This window comes from Myiozetetes cayanensis, unplaced genomic scaffold, assembly GCF_022539395.1.
Source record: "Myiozetetes cayanensis isolate MyiCay16 unplaced genomic scaffold, myiCay2020 scf34, whole genome shotgun sequence".
NCBI lineage: Eukaryota > Metazoa > Chordata > Aves > Passeriformes > Tyrannidae > Myiozetetes > Myiozetetes cayanensis.
Genome location: NW_026087566.1, coordinates 1 through 15,824, shown reverse-complemented (window position 1 = coordinate 15,824; position 15,824 = coordinate 1). Strand labels below are relative to the sequence as shown.

Genomic DNA, 15,824 nt, shown 5'->3' with positions numbered 1-15,824 from the left:
GGGAGTCCCCATTGCCTGCACCGGGGACTGGCCAAGGGACACATCGGTCTCCAACACGGCACCAGTGGGGACCACGGGACTCCTTCCACCAGCTGAGGGACGTGGGGACACACGGGACCCCACTCTGCCACCACACCCGGGGACAGAAGGGACCATGGGACCCCCTCTGCCATCACACCTGGGCACCCAGTCCTGCCGTGCCCACTTGGTCCCCAACCCATGGGCTGGGTGGCACCAGGGCTGAAGGGTTGCAGGCAGGTGCTGGGACCCCCAGGTGACTGTCCCTGCTGGTGGGACAGCAGCAGGAGCCAGGGAGTGGCAGCAGCAGGAGCTGGGCAGTGCCAGTCCCAGAGCCCCACACGAGTGCAGGTCCTTACACGTGTGTGTGGGTGTGGGTGTGTGTGTGCAGCCATGTGTGTGTGCAGCCACAAACACACACACCACAGAATCCCTGAGGCTGGAAAAGCCCTCCAAGAGCATCGAGTCCCCCCTGTGCCCCATCCCCACCTTGTCCCCAGCCCAGAGCACTGAGTGCCACGGCCAGGCCTGCCTTGGACACCTCCAGGGCTGGGGACTCCAAACCTCCCTGGGCAGCCCCTGCCAAGGCCTGACCACCCTTTCCATGATGAAATTCTTTCAGATGTCCAACCTGACGCTCCTCTGGCACAGCTTGAGGCCATTCCCTCTCCTCCTGTCCCTTGTGCCCTTTCCACACACCTTTCCCACAGCCCCACTCGCTGGGGAGGGTGGGTGGCCACTGACTTCTTCCAAAAATCCACAGTGTCCAGGAGAGCTGGGAGGCCACCCCAGGCCTGGTCAGGCTGTGGGGACCAGGAGCTGCAGGACAGGGAGAGGAGGTGACTTTCTGTAGGGTCAGTGTGGCACCAGCACTACCAGACTCTGGGTGGGACAGTTGGGCACCCAGGGGTGACAGCTGGGCAACTTAGAGCAACATCTGGGCAGCATCTGGGCACTCTGGGGCAACTTCTGGGTAAACTGAGGGATACTGGAGTATCTTAGAGCAACATCTGGACACCTGGAGCAACACTTGGACACTGTGGGGTACACCCTAGGTGTACATCTGTACATGCAGGGCAGTACCTGGGCATTTTGAGGGCAATACCTGGGCATCCTGAGTGATGTCTGTGTACCTCTAGCAACATCTGGACACCTAGAGCAACATCTGGGCATTCTTGGGGGGATCTGTGGTTACCCAAGAGCCACATCTGCACCTGCAGGGGAGCATTTGGTCAGCCTGGGCATTGCCCTGGTGCTGCTGCTCAAGACCTGGGCAACTCACACAACATCTGGACAGCTGGGGACACATCTGGCCAGTCCCTTGGTTGTGTTTGGGGATAAAACCGCTCCTGAATATCCTGGGGATGTGGGGACAGCCACAACCACCCCAAAAACGCACTTGCAACCCCATAACCGGGCTCCGTTCCAAGCTCTCTTCCTCCCGTGGAAATTGCATTCCCAGGAATTCAGCAGCAGATGCCCCGAGCCGGTGAAATGAACCGGGATAAACACCTCTCACTGCAAAATCCACAGCACAAACAAATCCCGGTGCGATCCCCCCTCCTCCCCTCTCCCCGCCCGCGGCGTTGCTATTTTCTCCCGCCCGCCGGCGAGTTGGAAAGGATCCCGTGGAAAACAGCATTCCCGGCCGCTTATAGCACAGCACGTGTGCCGTGAATCAGCGCCCGGGAGCCGGGGCTGGATTTGCCGGGAGTGGGAGCCAGAGAGGCCTTGTGGCTGTTCCGAGCAGGAATCCTGAGTCAGAACTCGGAAATGGCCGGGGGGAAGGGGGGGATTTAAAAGGCTTTGCTGATTTTTATTTGTTGTGTTTCTTGTTTATTTCGTTTTATTTCTTTATTTACCTTCAATTTTTTTTTAGGAAGGAAATGTTTCTCCAGGGGTTGAGGGATGGGATTTAGGGGAATTTGGGGGGGGGGGGGTTGCCCCTATTTGGATTTGGGATTTGGAGGTGGGATTAAGGTTGGAAAACTGGAATGTGAGGCAATGATGTTGAAAGCTGCTCTGCATCTCAATCCCAGAATCCAGCCCTGGGAGAATGCTGGATCCAGGCAGTCCTCAGGGCACCCCAGAACATCCCACATCCCCAGGGCACATTGTACCTCCAGGTCACCCATGTGCCCATGTGCCCACAGTGCCCTGCTTCCAAGGAAAGCCCTCAGAGCAGAGGGGGAAGAAGAAGAGGAGAAGAAGGAAAAGCTTCACCTCGAGGGTTCAGGGACCCCAAATTCTGCCCCTTCCTCACTATCATAATTAATAAAGTTGGATAATAACTAACAGTGGATAAAAGTATACACTGGACAAAAGTAAGAGTGGATAAAGCTGGATAATGATTAACAATTGCTCTACCTGAGCCAGATGTTCCCTCTGCGTGCAATGGGATTGTGCCCCTGGCCAGGGCCCTGGTGCCACTGTCCCAGTGCCATATCCCAGTTCCTCAGTGCAGTGTCCCTGTGCAATGTCCCAGTGTCCCAGTGCCATATCCCAGTTCTCCAGTGCACTGTCCCAGTACTTCATCCCAGTTTCCCAGGGCAGTGTCCCAGGCCCCCAGTCCATTCCCCTCATCCCTTTGGTGGGTGGGACAAGTGCCTGGTTGTGGAATCCCACAATGGTTTGGGTTGGAAGGGACCTTAAAGCTCATCCAGTGCCAACCCCTGCCATGGGCAGGGACACCTTCCACTAGCCCAGATTTATCCAAGCCACATCCAACCTGGCCTTGGACACTTCCAGGGATGGGGCAGGCACAAATTCTCTGGGCAACCTGTGCCAGTGTCCCCGAGAATTGCTGTGCCCCTGCACTTCCCACCTGCCCTGTCCTGCTGCACAGCCCAGGTGGGTGAACATCCCAGCGTGCTGTCCCTGTGCCTGGTGCAGTCACGGAGCACTGGAGCACAGTCCCACTGCACTGTCCCACTGCGCTCTCCCTGTCCCACCATCCCACTTTCCCATGCTCTATCCCACTATCCCAGTGCCCTATCCCTCTCTCCCTGTCCCATTATCCCTCTCTCCCTGTCCCATTATCCCTGTCCCATTATCCCTGTCCCCCATCTCTCTCTCCTGTCCCATTATCCCTGTCCCATTATCCCTGTCCCCCATCCCTCTCTCCCTGTCCCCTCCCTCTCCCGGTCCCTGCAGTACCGCCCATCCCCACAAGGCGGCGCCGGGACCTCCCCCCGCACCTTCCCCCACCCACCGGCAGGGGGCGCCCGCACCGCGCTCAGCGCCGGGAACGGGAGGGGAGAGGGGGCGGGGCGTCCCATCCGGGGAGCGGGGCTCTGATTGGAGGGGCCGATGAAAGGCGAGCGCTGATTGGGCGCGGCGCGCCAGGGCCGATGTCAGACGGGTGCTGATTGGCCCCGCGCTGTCCCCACACGGAGGGAGCCGCAGCGGTGCCGGTGCCGGTTCGCGGCCGGTGCGGGGTCCGTGCGGGGCCGGTGCGGGGCTGGTGCCGGTGCCGGTCCCGCCATGGAGGAGCCGAGCTGCGGGGCGCAGTTCCGCGCCGCCGTTCAGGTGATCCAGGGGCTGCCGCGGAGCGGTGAGTAGGGGGGGGGCCGGGGCCGGGGCCGGGCGGCCGCGCCGCCGGGGCGGCCCCGCTGAGCCGTGTCCCGCAGGGGCGTACCGGCCCTCCTACGAGGAGATGCTGCGCTTCTACAGCTACTACAAGCAGGCCACGGCGGGGTGCTGCCAGGGCCCGCGGCCCGGCTTCTGGGACCCCATCGGCCGGTACAAGTGGTAAGAGCGGGGGCTGCCCGGGCTGGGTCCCGGCCCGTGCCCCGGGTCGGGCCGTGCTGACCCGCCCGGCCCCGCAGGGACGCGTGGCACAGCCTGGGCGGGATGTCCAAGGAGGAGGCGATGGCCGCGTACGTGGCGGAGATGAAGAAGGTGGCCCAGAAGGTAACGGGGCGGGCGGCGGGGCCGGGCCGCGCTGCCGGGGCCGCCCGTGTCCAGCCGCGTCCCTCCGCAGGTCATCGACACCGTGCCCATGGACGAGAACACGCGGGACATGTTCCGCTACTTCGAGCCGCTCTACGAGGTGATCCACGACATGCCCCGGCCCCCCGAGTCCTTCTTCAAGAGGAAAGGGGGTGAGTGGGAGCTGCTGCGCCCCGGCTGTGCCCGGCGCATCCCTCCCCTCCGTGCTGCCCTGCTGGCACAGCGCTGCTGCCGGGCCCTGCCTGGGGCTGTTTGGGCACCCCGAGTGTCCCGTTGTGTGACAGAGGTGTCTCTTCAGTCTGGGCTCTCTCTCTCTCTGCAAAACTTCACAGTGAGAGTTTGAGATTTGGCTTCCAAGTGCCCCTTGGCCCCAATCCCTGTAAACAGTGCAGCAGGGAGGCTGAGCTTTCCCTTGGCTCTGGCTCACCTCCAGGTCATCTGATGTAAACATCTGGATAGACCAGCCAGTTTTTTGCACAGAGTGGATGTGGAGAAACTGGGCTTGAGAAATGGGATTATTTAATCCGGGCTGTGCTAGAGGAGAATCCTTCCCAGCCCTTTTCATGCCTCTGGCTGCTCCCTCGTGCTGGGAGGGTGCTGGGGGCCTGTCCCACCGCTGGCTCTGGGCTGTCCTGGGTGTATCTGACTGGTGAGGAGCACCCAGGGGAGCGAGGGGCCAATGTGGGTGCTCACTGTGTCACCAGTGGGTCAGCTCAGCAGCACAGGAGTTTCCAAGGCATTTTCACAGCAGGTGAACTGTCAGTACTTCGGGAGAGCCCTGACTAACAGACTCATTCCCTGCCTGTCCCCTGGCTGTCCTGTGCCTGACAGCTCCCTGTAAGGCTTGGCCTCAGGGTGGCCTCTCCTTCCCGTGGTACCCGGGTGCTTTGTTCTCCATGTGGATGTTGCATCCCTTTGAAAGGCAAACAGGCTCAGTTTTTCACTGGGCTGTAGAAGCTGGGTCCAAACTCCTGGTCATTATCCACTTGGCAGTGCCACTGACAGATGACACTGTCATTTAAACCTAAACCTGGTGGTGTCTGAGGAGCCAACAAGCCCGAGGAGGCTGGGATGGTGTGTAAAGCACTGAACTCCTGGAGCTGTTGAGTCATTGGTGTTAAAGGTTCCCCAACCCACCTGCAGGCTGGGGGATTGCAGCTTTGGTTGCCCCGAACCAGAGCAGAGAGGGGATTTCAGGGCGCAGAGCGTGGCAGGTGCCCCTGGCAGGTGCTCTTGGGGGACAGAGGTGGGAGCGTGGGCACGTTTGGTTTTGTTTGGTTACAAAGTCAACACGCTGTAAAGTGGCACTTGGACCCCAGTGGGTGGGTGCAGGTCCCAACAGATCTCCAGTGAGTTGTGCTTTCACCACAGTCTTGGGAACGTGGCTGGTTGGAGCCGGGTCTGTCCTGCCGTGGTGCTGTGGGAGGTGACAGGACCCTGCCTGACCTGGTGACAGTCCTGGAGCAGGGCAGACAGAACCCTGGAGCAGGCACTAACCCCTGTGCCCCCTCAGTGGGCTCTGGGGGTCCCGTGTCCTGCCCTGCTGGCAAGGACAGGTTGGGAGCAGCAGAGAAGTGCAGGCAAGGAGCAGCAGGGCAGCATTGCCACACACCTGCCTGCCCAGGAGCAGGGATCAAAGTCCTGGGGGTGCTGGAAGCAGGGCTGGGATTAAAGCCATGGGCTCCACGGGGCGGTGGGAAGGGCTGGAACCCCATCAGGACGTTCTTCTTGGGGTGTTGCTGCCCAGACGAGGCTCTTGCAGCCGACGCTTCTTGCGTGAGGCCGTTTGTTGGGGTGGGTTGTGCCGTGGGCCCTGCCAGGGGACAGCACAGTCACCTGGCAGTGTTTACCCAGCTGTCACCCAGCACTGAGCCCTCTGCCTGCTGCCTCCAGGGGGGCCTCGGGGACAGGGACCCCCCTGCACCCCTGGGTGGTCTGGGCTTAGTTCATGTTGGTTCCCCGGGCAGCAGAGCTGAGCCCAGCCGAGAGCCAGCACTGCCAGGACACCACAGCACGTTAATCCTGTGCCTGTTCCCTCCCTGCAGACAGTGGGGAACAGCTGGATGGCCCCATCCAGGATGTGCCCGGGAGCAGCCCGGAGTGCCCCGAGGAATCCCTGCCCGGGGAGCAGCAGGACGGGCAGCACGTGCCAGGTTGGTCTCCCTGGTGTGTCCAGCACCCGGCAGAGACCCCATGGAGGAGGCACCGGGGCTGGGCCTCCACCCACCCACAGAGCTGTTGGCTCCAGACCCCCTGCTCCAGCCCTGCCAGTGTTTCCAGGCAACCTGGGGCTGTTCTTGGGTCCAGCTCTCCGTGCTGGGGGAACCCTGGGTGTGAGGATTTGACTCTGCCTCACCTGTACCTCTGCAAAGGGGTCTAAACTGCAGGCAGTAAGGGAGGGTGACTGGGAAAACATCCCCCTGGAAGGTCCACGATCCGTGTGAGGATGTTCTTCCTCAGCTCAAGCCAATCCCGCCCCTTCCTCGGCACTGGAATTCCCGGGGCCAAGCCCTGGCTCTCCCTGGCTCAGCCCTGGCTTTCCCCACACAGCCCTCGTGCCCACGGCCTCCCTGTGCCCCCCTCGAGGGGCCCCTGGCTGTGCCCGGGGTGGGTGGGCAGGGTGCTCCCTCCCTCAGGGAGGTCCCTCCCGCCTCTCCAGCCTTTCCCCCGGGAGCAAAGATGGTCAGGGAGCAGGTCCTGGCTGTGCCCAGCCCGGGGCCCTGGGGCTGGCAGTGCCTGGGCAGTGTCCCTGCCCGTGGGACAGGAGCTGCCCCGGGGCTGGGGGGGTGTGAACAGACACTGTGGGCTGCAGAAGAGGGAGTTCAGTCCTTGGATTCACAGCCACGAGCTGGGTGCTGTTAACAGAGCCAGTTCCCTCCCTCTGCACCTCAGTTTTTCTCCTCCTGCCCCCCCCCGTGCACACAGGGCCCTCCTTGCCCTCCCAGGGACCTGCTGGCCCCGAGACACGGCCACCACCCCCTGCCCTGCCCGTGGCTGAGCCGGCTGCTTCCCTTGCAGGAGCTGGGCTGGCTCCTGCCACCGAGGGGCTGGAGGGCAGCCAGGTGACCAGTGACTCCGAGGGGGACACCTACTGCGACACCCTGGAGCAGGGGGAGCCCGACAAGGTAACGGGGCTGGGGAGCGCTGGAGGCTCTGCCAGCTGCCAGCCCTGCCCTGCCTGGGCTGCTCAGGCACATCTGCAACTGCACAGACACCTTCACACTGCTCAGAGACCTCCACACTGCTCAGACACCCCCACACTGCTCAGACACACCTCTACACTGCACGGAGACCTCCACACTGCACAGAGACCTCCACACTGCACAGAGACCTCCACACTGCACAGACACACTTCCCCACTGCTCAGACACTGCTGGGAGCCCAGCAAGCCTCACAAAACCTGTGTTGCCACCCAGTGCACCTGTGTGTGCTTGGTGTCACTCCTGGGGCCTGGTCCTGTCCCTCCAGGGGAGGCTGAGGAGCCTCCCCAGCCCCCCTGGTTCCTGGGTGTGACTCTGCTGGGGCACCTGAGCAACACCAGCGGCCGCACACGGGGCTGGTGCTGGCACTTGGGCTGCACTCCTCCCACTTCTCCTGTAGCTGCCTCCTGGTTTGGCACTTGAGGTGTCCACCGTGGACAGGAGGGAGGCAGCCCCCCCTCTTTTGCCATCTGGAGCCTGGGCACCTCACTTCCCTCAGGTTCTGGAGCTCTGTCACCTCCCAGATTGGGTGCTGACTGGTGTTACCAGTGGAGTTCAGCTTCACTCAGCCACTCTCCCCACCACCACAAGGCAGAGAGGGGCACCACTGCTGCCCTGGCATCACCCACTGTGCCCCCCAGCCCCAGGGAGGGCAGTGGGGTCTCAGGGCCCTTCTTCTCCCCCTCACACAGGCTGGGGGACCACGGGGCCTCACCCCAAACGGCATCCAGGCTGGGGCTGAGCCCCTGGAGCCCGAAGGTGCTGGGCAGGGGCCATGGGGTGAAGGCAGAAGAGCCGAGGGGAGCAGCAGCACTGACCTCGGAACCCTGGGCTCCCAGAGAGGTGGGTGCAGCCTTGGCCCCTTCCTGCTGCTCCCCCCTGCAGGCAGGGCTGGCCTGGGGGGCTCTGGGGGGGTGAGACAGGGGCAGGGGCTGTCACCACTCACAGGGGACCGAGTTGGCTCCAGCACCCAGGGGTGGGTCATCAGTAGCTGCAGGAAGCCCTGAGTGTCCCCCCTGTGCACCTCTTGGTCCCCAAGTGTGGTGGTTTTACCCCTCCAGGACACAGCCCCTCCACTGCCTGTTCCTCACAGTGCCTTTGGGTGTGGTGGTGCCAGGGGTGGGCTCTCCCCAGGAGGGCAGGGGGGTGAAAACTGGGCCCTGTGCCCCTGGAGGTCTTGGGGACACCCTGTTACTGTGGTGCCACCCACCCCTGCTGCCAGTGCCTCGGGGGCACCAGCTGCACTGTGGGGAGGGGACAAGGAGCCTCCTGCCACCCTCTATGCTGTCCCCAGATACATTTGGGGGGCTTGCTGCCCCAGAGTGGCATTGCAGGGGTGGTGTCATCACCTTCCCCTGTTAACTGTTCCCACAAACTGGGCTGCTTGACCTTGGGCAGCTGTGCCGAGGCTGATGTGGCCAGGCTGGGCTGTCCCTGGGAGCTGCACTCAGGGGGTGGCAGTGACTCCCTGTGCCCCCCTCGCAGCACAGACTGGCCAGGGCTTTGCCAGGCTGGTCTGGGGCCCGAGGGTGGGCAGGGAGGCAGCTGCCCCAGCCAGGTGTCCTGCTGGTGCTGGGTGTCCTGCCTGGTGCCGGGTGACACAAGGTGACCCACGAGCACCACTGCACCTGCCACATGCGTGGGCTGGAGGTCACCCACTGCCACCAGCACTGCCGGCCCTGGGGACAGCCCCGGTGCCACAGGACTGTGGGGTGGGGCTGGGCTGTGCTGGGGGCAGCCGTGGCGTGGGCAGTGTGTGGCACTCCACGGGAGCCGTCGCTTGCTGCCGGTGCAGGGTGAGCTGTGCCAGCCCCGGGGCTCCTTGGCGGGCTCGCCCAGCCTGCCGTGCCACCCGCGTGCCCGTGTCTGTGCCCCCAGATCTGCGGCCCACGGGGGGGGAGCGGGACCCCGGGCACACCGGCGAGCTCAGCCCGGAGCTGGAGGCCCACGTGGCCAGCGCGGTGCGGGCCCTGCAGGAGGAGCTGCGGCGGGTGCGGGAGCGGCTGAGCCGGCTGGAGACGCTCACCTGGCCACAGGTACCCTCCGGGGGAGGCCGGGACACCACCCCGGGCCGGCGGGGCTCGGCTCCGGGCCCTGGCACCAATGGCCGAGGGGGTGGGGACACCCCGGGGTGTGGTGGCACCTCCCGACGGGGCCAAGGCTGATCTACCCCGGGGTGCAGGCAGGGAGCTGCTGCTCCCTCATTCCCACTGTTCCCCTCATTCCCATTGCCCCTGGGGTCCTGGCCCAGCTGTGGATCCCTCACAGGAGCCCCACATGGGCTCCCTTCAGCCCCTTCCCTCCCTCTCCCAGGGGTGCAGGCACTGGAAGGGGGTGCCAGCTACACCCCAGACCCTGTCCTGTCTTGCAGGGGGACACGGCTGGGACAGAGCCCGACCCGGCACTTGCTCCGCAGGTGAGTTGAGGGTGAGGCAGCGCAGTGGGGTGGCCCTGCTGGCCCATCCCCCACCTCATGGGGCCTGGAGACACTGAGGAGGGCAGGTGACATCCCCAGGGACACCAGGGACGGTGCTGATCATCTCCAGGGGAAGGATGTGAAGGACCACCGAGCAGCGGAGGGCTGGGGCAAGGGGGGTTGTTTGGTGACGCTGGTGCCATCTCTGTGCTCCCCCCACGCCCCCCTCTCTGTCCCCTTGCCAGGTGACGTCCCCGTGGCCCCTGACGGTGTCCCCCCGCACGCTGCTCTTCCTGGCCACCTGGCCCTTCCTCACCCAGTGGCTGCTGCGCCGCTGGCAGGGCAGGAACAGGTGACCAAGAGGCGCCCACCACGGCCCCGCTGCCACCCCATCCTACCCCATCCATCCCGCTTGGCGCCAGCCGGGGGAGCTCCACGGACCCATCGCCTCACCAGCCACGGGGGCTCCGCGGGCGGGACCCACCCCGGGCGGGGGGAGCCCCCGGGAGCCACCAACGCCACCACTGTCACTCAGGGCCAGCCCCGAGGGGAGCGGGGCCGGGATCGCTCGGGATCCACGCGGGATCCGGGGGGTCCCATCCACGCACAGCCGGCCCAGCCGCCCGGACACCGCGGGGTGCTGGGGCACCATCCGAGCCTGCCTCGATTAAAGTTGCCTTTTCGGTGCAGCCCCGCCGCCTGTGCCCTGTGCGGGGAGGGGACGGGGCCCCGCGGCCTGGCCTGGCCACGCACTGTCCCCAAATGGCCACCCGCTGTTCCCACATGGTCACCCCCTCCCGCCGGGCCACCTGCTCCGGCCAGGCCACCCCGCTGTCCCCAACTGGCCACCCACTGTCCCCTCCATATCAGAGGGTCCCGGTGGCAGCTGCCCCGCTCTGTCCCCAGCCTTCCCCCAAGGCCGGGTCCCATCCCCAGGCGAGGGGGGTGGCGGTGCCACCGCGAGGACCCTCTGGGGCCACCAGGCCTCTGCCAGCACCACCCCCGGGCCGGGGGAGCTGGGCAGGGCAGGTGACACAGCGGGTGACACACACACAGCCACCACCCCCGTGTGTCCCACAGCGGGCCCCCCTGCCCCCCTGTTCTCCCCGGGCCCCCCCAAGGCCGTGGGGCCCCCAGCCCAGTCCCGCCCCGGACGTGGGGCCCCAGGGGGACATCGCCAGTGGGGTGGCAGGACCGGGCCCAGGACCAGGGCCAGGACTGGGACAGGGACCGGGAAAAGGCCTCACTCCGCCTTATCCCCCTCCTCCCCCTCCCCCAGGCTTTGGGAGCGCAGCCCCCGCAGCCCCTGGAAAAAAAAAAAAAAAGGGGACGCGGCGTCTTTAAGGAGGGACTTCTTTCCGCTTAGGTTTGTTTACATCTCCTCCGCAGGCTGCAGCGGCCGCCGCACCCACCACAGCCCTGGGATCCTTCCGCCCGCCCCCTCCCCTCCCAGCCCCGCTCCCCGGGCCCACCGGGCACTCCCGCACCCCGCAACCCCGGGCCGGGGGGGCTGTGCTGGGGCGGGCGGTCCCGGAGCCGCAGCACCGCCCGCGGGTCCCTCCGCCCGTTGCGGGGATTCTTTTCGGGGCGGTCCCACTGCGGGGCCGACGGGGGGGTGGGGGGGGCGCGCGCCTGAAGGTCGCGGGACCGCGCACGGGGGGGGCGCCCCCCTCCTCGCGCGCGTGGTACGGCCTGGTCCCACCCCCCGCCGCTCGCGATTGGCTGCGCCGCGCGTGAGTGACGTCCACCTGCGCCAATCGCCGGCCAATCCCGGGAGGGAGGCGTGTCTCGGCGCGCGGCCCCGCCCCCGGGCAGTCCGCCGATTGGCCGCGAGGCGGCGGCGGCTCGCGGCGCTGGACGGGGGCGGGGCCCGGCGCGCGGCCGGGGCGGGGCCGCGGGAGCGGCGCCTGCGCGGGGCGGGGCGCGGCGCGCGAGGGTACTTAAGGCGCGGCGGCGGGCCGGGAGCGGCAGTTCGGAGCGGGCGGCGGCGGGCGCGGGTCGGGGCAGCAGGGGAGGAGCGGGGCGCGGCGGGAGCGTGCGGGGCGCGCGGGAGGGGGGCGGGCCCGGCGGCGTTAACCACTCCCCGGCCCGCCGGGCCATGGCCGGGGCGGCCTGAGCGGGGCCGGGCCCCCATGAGGTGCCGGTAGTGCCCCGTTCAGCCCGGAGCGAGCGCAGCCGAGCACAAGCCGCGATGGCCGACGCGGCGCCCGCTGAGGAAGCGGGGCCGGAGCCCCAGTGCGAAGCGGAACCCCAGTGCGAAGCGGAGCCTCGCTCTGAGGCTCAGCCGGAGCCGCCGGCGCAGCCCGAGCCCGAGGCGCAGCCCGCGGAGGCGCCGGCGGAGGACGGCGATGCGGGGCGGCTGCCGCCCCCCGGGGCGGAGGTGGAGGCGGGCGGCGCCGAGGGGCGGCCGGCGGCGGCTGCGGGCGGAGCGGCGCGTCCCGGCCTCGGCCCGCGGTACCGGGCCGTGGGGCGCGCCGAGGAGTGGCCCGGTAAGAAGAAGCACCGTCGGCGGCCGTCGAAGAAGAAGCGGCGCTGGAAGCCGTACTCGAAGCTGAGCTGGGAGGAGAAGCAGCAGTTCGACGAGCGGCAGAGCCTCCGCGCCTCCCGGCTGCGGGCCGAGATGTTCGCCAAGGGGCAGCCCGTGGCCCCCTACAACACCACGCAGTTCCTCATGGAGGACCACGACCAGGAGGAGCCCGACCTGAAGACCGGGCTGTACCCGCGGCGAGCGGCCGCCAAGTCGGACGACACGAGCGAGGAGGATTTCCTGGAGGAGGCGGCGGACGAGGACGGGGGCAGCGACGGGATGGGGGGGGACGGCAGCGAGTTTCTGCAGAGGGACTTCTCGGAGACCTACGAGCGGTACCATGTGGAGAGCCTGCAGAACATGAGCAAGCAGGAGCTGGTGAAGGAGTACCTGGAGCTGGAGAAGTGCCTGTCGCGCATGGAGGAGGAGAACAACCGGCTGAGGATGGAGAGCAAAAAAGCCGGCGGGGAAGCGGCGGACCCGGCGCGGGTGCAGGCGCTGGAGCGGGAGGTGGACAGGCTGCGAGCCGAGAACCTGCGGCTGCTGCGGGAGCAGGAGCTGCCCCGGCAGGAGAAGGGCCCCTGCAAGCCGGGGGAGTGACACTGGGCACGGGGGGGGCGCGGGGGGGTTTTTACAGTCCCGGGTGGAGCACACGGTCCTTGTACAGAGTCGCCGCGGACCCTTTTTGAGGGGCTGAAGCGCTGGGGGGGGGGAGGCGAGGGCTCCCCCTTTTTGAGGTGGCTGTGATGGGGCGAGGGGGGGGGGGTTGATGTATTGGTGATATCTGGTTTTTGGGGTTATTTTATTTTATTTTTTTTTGTGTCTAAACCAAAAGAGAAAAAAAAAGGAAAAAAAATTCCCCAGGAAAGCTGTAAATTGGCCAAAACTGACTATAAAAAATATAGAGGTCTAATAAATTTAATTACTTGTAACTGTTAGTGGTTTCGGTGTGATTTCTAGAAAATAATCAGGATGGCATTCCAGCAGGGAATACATCTTGGATTATTTTCATTATGTTATAATTGTTGTTTGATTAAAACTAGTTGTAATTCCCCACTTAACACTTTTTTGTTATTATTTCCCTCCCCCCCCCCATTTATTTTCAATTTGAATTCTGCTGAAATAGTTAAAAATACCTGGAAAGGGGGTGAAACGGTGTGTGATGGACACTCACTGAGGTAGGAGTAACCTGAGGTCTGTTTGCCTAAAGGCTCACTTAAACTTGACTTTGTCTCCTCCCAGGTCTGTAGGAATCCAGGTCATCAACTGAAATCTGGGCAAAAATTGCCTAAAAAACACGAAACTATAAATCTACTTAAAGCTACAAGTGAGGGAAAAGCCTTAAAGTTTTGGAGCAGCCCAAGGAAAAGTTTTGGTAGTCAGCACTTGGCCCCTGAAATGGCTGACAGGGAGAGGGGAAGGCGATGGCTCAACCTCCCTCCTGCACCTGAGGGGGGAGGAGGAGGGAAAAGCAGGAAAAGCTCCAAGCAGTGAAGTTTTTTTTTTTTTTTGGGGGGGGACACAGGTAAATTAAGAGGTAAAAAGGTGGAGGAGAAGGCCACGGGGCTTGGAATTGGAGTGAGTTAATGGAAGCTGTACCTGGAGAGGAGGGAGCTGGGATTGAGGCAGGAGCAGGGATTGGCCTGGGCAGAGATCCTGCCCACAGGAATTGGGGGGGGGGGGCGCTTTTACACAAAAATAGAGGGCTCGGGGAGGGGGAGGAGGGCACGGGGGTGTCCCCAGCACAGGTGGGTTGGGACAAAGTCGAGGGTTAAAGCGGCAGCGCTGAGGGGCTGGAAGGGTCAGGCCGATTTTTAACCCTGGCCTGGCCAAACCTCCCTAAAACAGGAGAAAACCAGGCTTTTATAGAAAAGAAAGGGAGTTTATGGCGAGGGGAGGAGGGGACAGGTGGGTTGGTACAAAGCCGGGGGTCAAAGGGGCAGCGCTGAGGCACTGGAAGGGTCACACTGGGTTTAAACCCAGCCTGGGCTTAAACCAGGTTTAAGCTGCAGAGGGGGAAAAACAGCGTTTATTGCGGAACAGAGGGGGGAAGGAGGGGACAGGAGTGTCCCCAGCGCTGCCGGTGCAGGGGGGTCGGTCCCACACTCGGGGTCACCTCAGCCGAGGGAGCCGCCGGGGCGGGGGAGGGTCCCGGGTTTGACGCTCCCCTCTCTGGGGCAGCGGCGGGGGGAGGAAACGGGACCGGGAGCCCCCGGCCCCTTCCCTCTGCCGTGACATCACCGCAGCACGGGGATGATCCATCGGGATGGGATCCCGCGGGATGGGAGAGGGGCCGAGCGCTGTCCCCTCCTCCCCCATCCCGGGCGTTTCTGTCCCTGCCCAGCGATTCCCTCTCCGGCATTCCCGTTTTCTCTCCTGTGCGATGGCACCGGGCTGGGTCCCACAGGGCCCTGGCTCCTGGTCCATGGGGACACCTTGATCCAAGGGGATATTCCCCTTTATCCACTTACCCCAAACCTGCTGTGTTCAACACCCCCAAATAAATATTTTCTCTGCCAATGCTTTAAAAAATAGACCTTAAAAAAAAAAAAAAAAAAACCAAACAAAAAAGGACCATAATGATCAACTCTCCAACCTGCTCTGGCTCCACCAACTTCTCCTGCTTCATTCTGCTGTTTTAATGAACCAGGTTATCCCATTCCCAAGGGAACTCCAGCTCCTGTGTCCAAACCCCCAGCTGACAGGGACCAACAGCATTTGGGGACCTCTGGAACCTCCAAAGGGTCAGGAATGGACAGGGAGCTCACCCCTGGCCAAGAGGAGAGCTCCCCATCCCAACCGTTCCCAGGAGCTCAGAGCCAGGCTGGAGCTGACTGGATGGCAGCAGGAATCAGCCTGGGACCAAAAGGTTGGAATCATGGAACGGTTTTGGGTTGGTTTTGGTTGCTGGGAAAGTGGTGAGGCCTGGCACAGGGTGCCCAGAGAAGCTGTGGCTGCCCCTGGATCCCTGGAAGTGTCCAAGGCCACGTTGGATGGGGCTTGGAGCAACCTGGGCTGGTGGAAGGAGTCCCTGCCCATGGAATGGATGGGCTTTAAGGTCCCTTCCAAGCCCAACCATTCCAGGACTCCATGGGCAGGAATCACCTCACCAGCACTCCATGGATGGTGCTGGACTTGGAGCATCAGCCTTGGAAAAAGGGGGCACTGGGAGACCCTCTGGCAAAGGGCTTTCCCAGCCCCTCCCCTCCCATGGGGTTTGTTTGCTGAGGAAAACAAATTTTGGGAATTTCTGAGCTGAAATTCTGTCCTGGGGAGAGGCAGAAAACACAGCACCAACTCAAAATTTGGGATACCCTACATCCCACCTGTAGGAACAGCCATTCCTCTGGGACAGAGCAGATCCCTGAAAACACTGGAAATAAAAGGAGGAATCAGCCTGGCAATGCTGCAGTGGGGTAAGGGGAGCCCCAAATCCTGTTCCATGTCCCAATCCAGGCCTGAGCCCACCCTGGGTTATAACCCAGGACACAGCACTGGCAGCCCCTCCACGTCCTGCCAGACTTTACCTGCACCTCCCTTCACTGGCTTTACCTTCCAGGACACTCTCATGGAGCTGCTGGGAATATCCTGGTGCCTCTGGGTTGTGAGATGAGCAAGAATTTTGGTAAAAAATTAGGACAGTCTGCAGCTGGTGTGGCCACAACCAAAAACCTGCAGCTCTTGGTGCATCTGGAGCACATCCAAACCCTGG

General features: G+C 63.8%; 2 protein-coding genes across 3 annotated transcripts; both read left to right on the top strand.

Annotated features, from left to right (window-relative positions):
• The first annotated feature begins 3,400 nt into the window (after positions 1 to 3,400).
• ACBD4 (acyl-CoA binding domain containing 4) lies at positions 3,401 to 10,274 on the top strand. 2 transcript variants are annotated; one of them, XM_050327569.1, is made up of 10 exons: positions 3,401 to 3,546; positions 3,648 to 3,768; positions 3,846 to 3,930; positions 4,001 to 4,121; positions 6,015 to 6,122; positions 6,988 to 7,094; positions 7,862 to 8,012; positions 9,048 to 9,205; positions 9,541 to 9,585; positions 9,831 to 10,274. In XM_050327569.1, the coding sequence occupies exons 2-10, from the start codon at positions 3,674 to 3,676 to the stop codon at positions 9,939 to 9,941; spliced, it is 981 nt and encodes a 326-aa protein (XP_050183526.1). In that variant the 5' UTR covers positions 3,401 to 3,546; positions 3,648 to 3,673; the 3' UTR covers positions 9,942 to 10,274. The 2 variants fall into 2 exon arrangements, with proteins under 2 accessions (XP_050183526.1, XP_050183525.1); XM_050327568.1 differs by having other exon boundaries at positions 3,410 to 3,571.
• Positions 10,275 to 11,560: 1,286 nt separating this feature from the next.
• On the top strand, positions 11,561 to 13,044 carry HEXIM1 (HEXIM P-TEFb complex subunit 1). The gene has a single exon (XM_050327571.1). It carries the CDS (start codon positions 11,777 to 11,779, stop codon positions 12,710 to 12,712), a length of 936 nt encoding a protein of 311 aa, XP_050183528.1. The 5' UTR covers positions 11,561 to 11,776; the 3' UTR covers positions 12,713 to 13,044.
• The last annotated feature ends 2,780 nt before the right edge of the window (positions 13,045 to 15,824 follow it).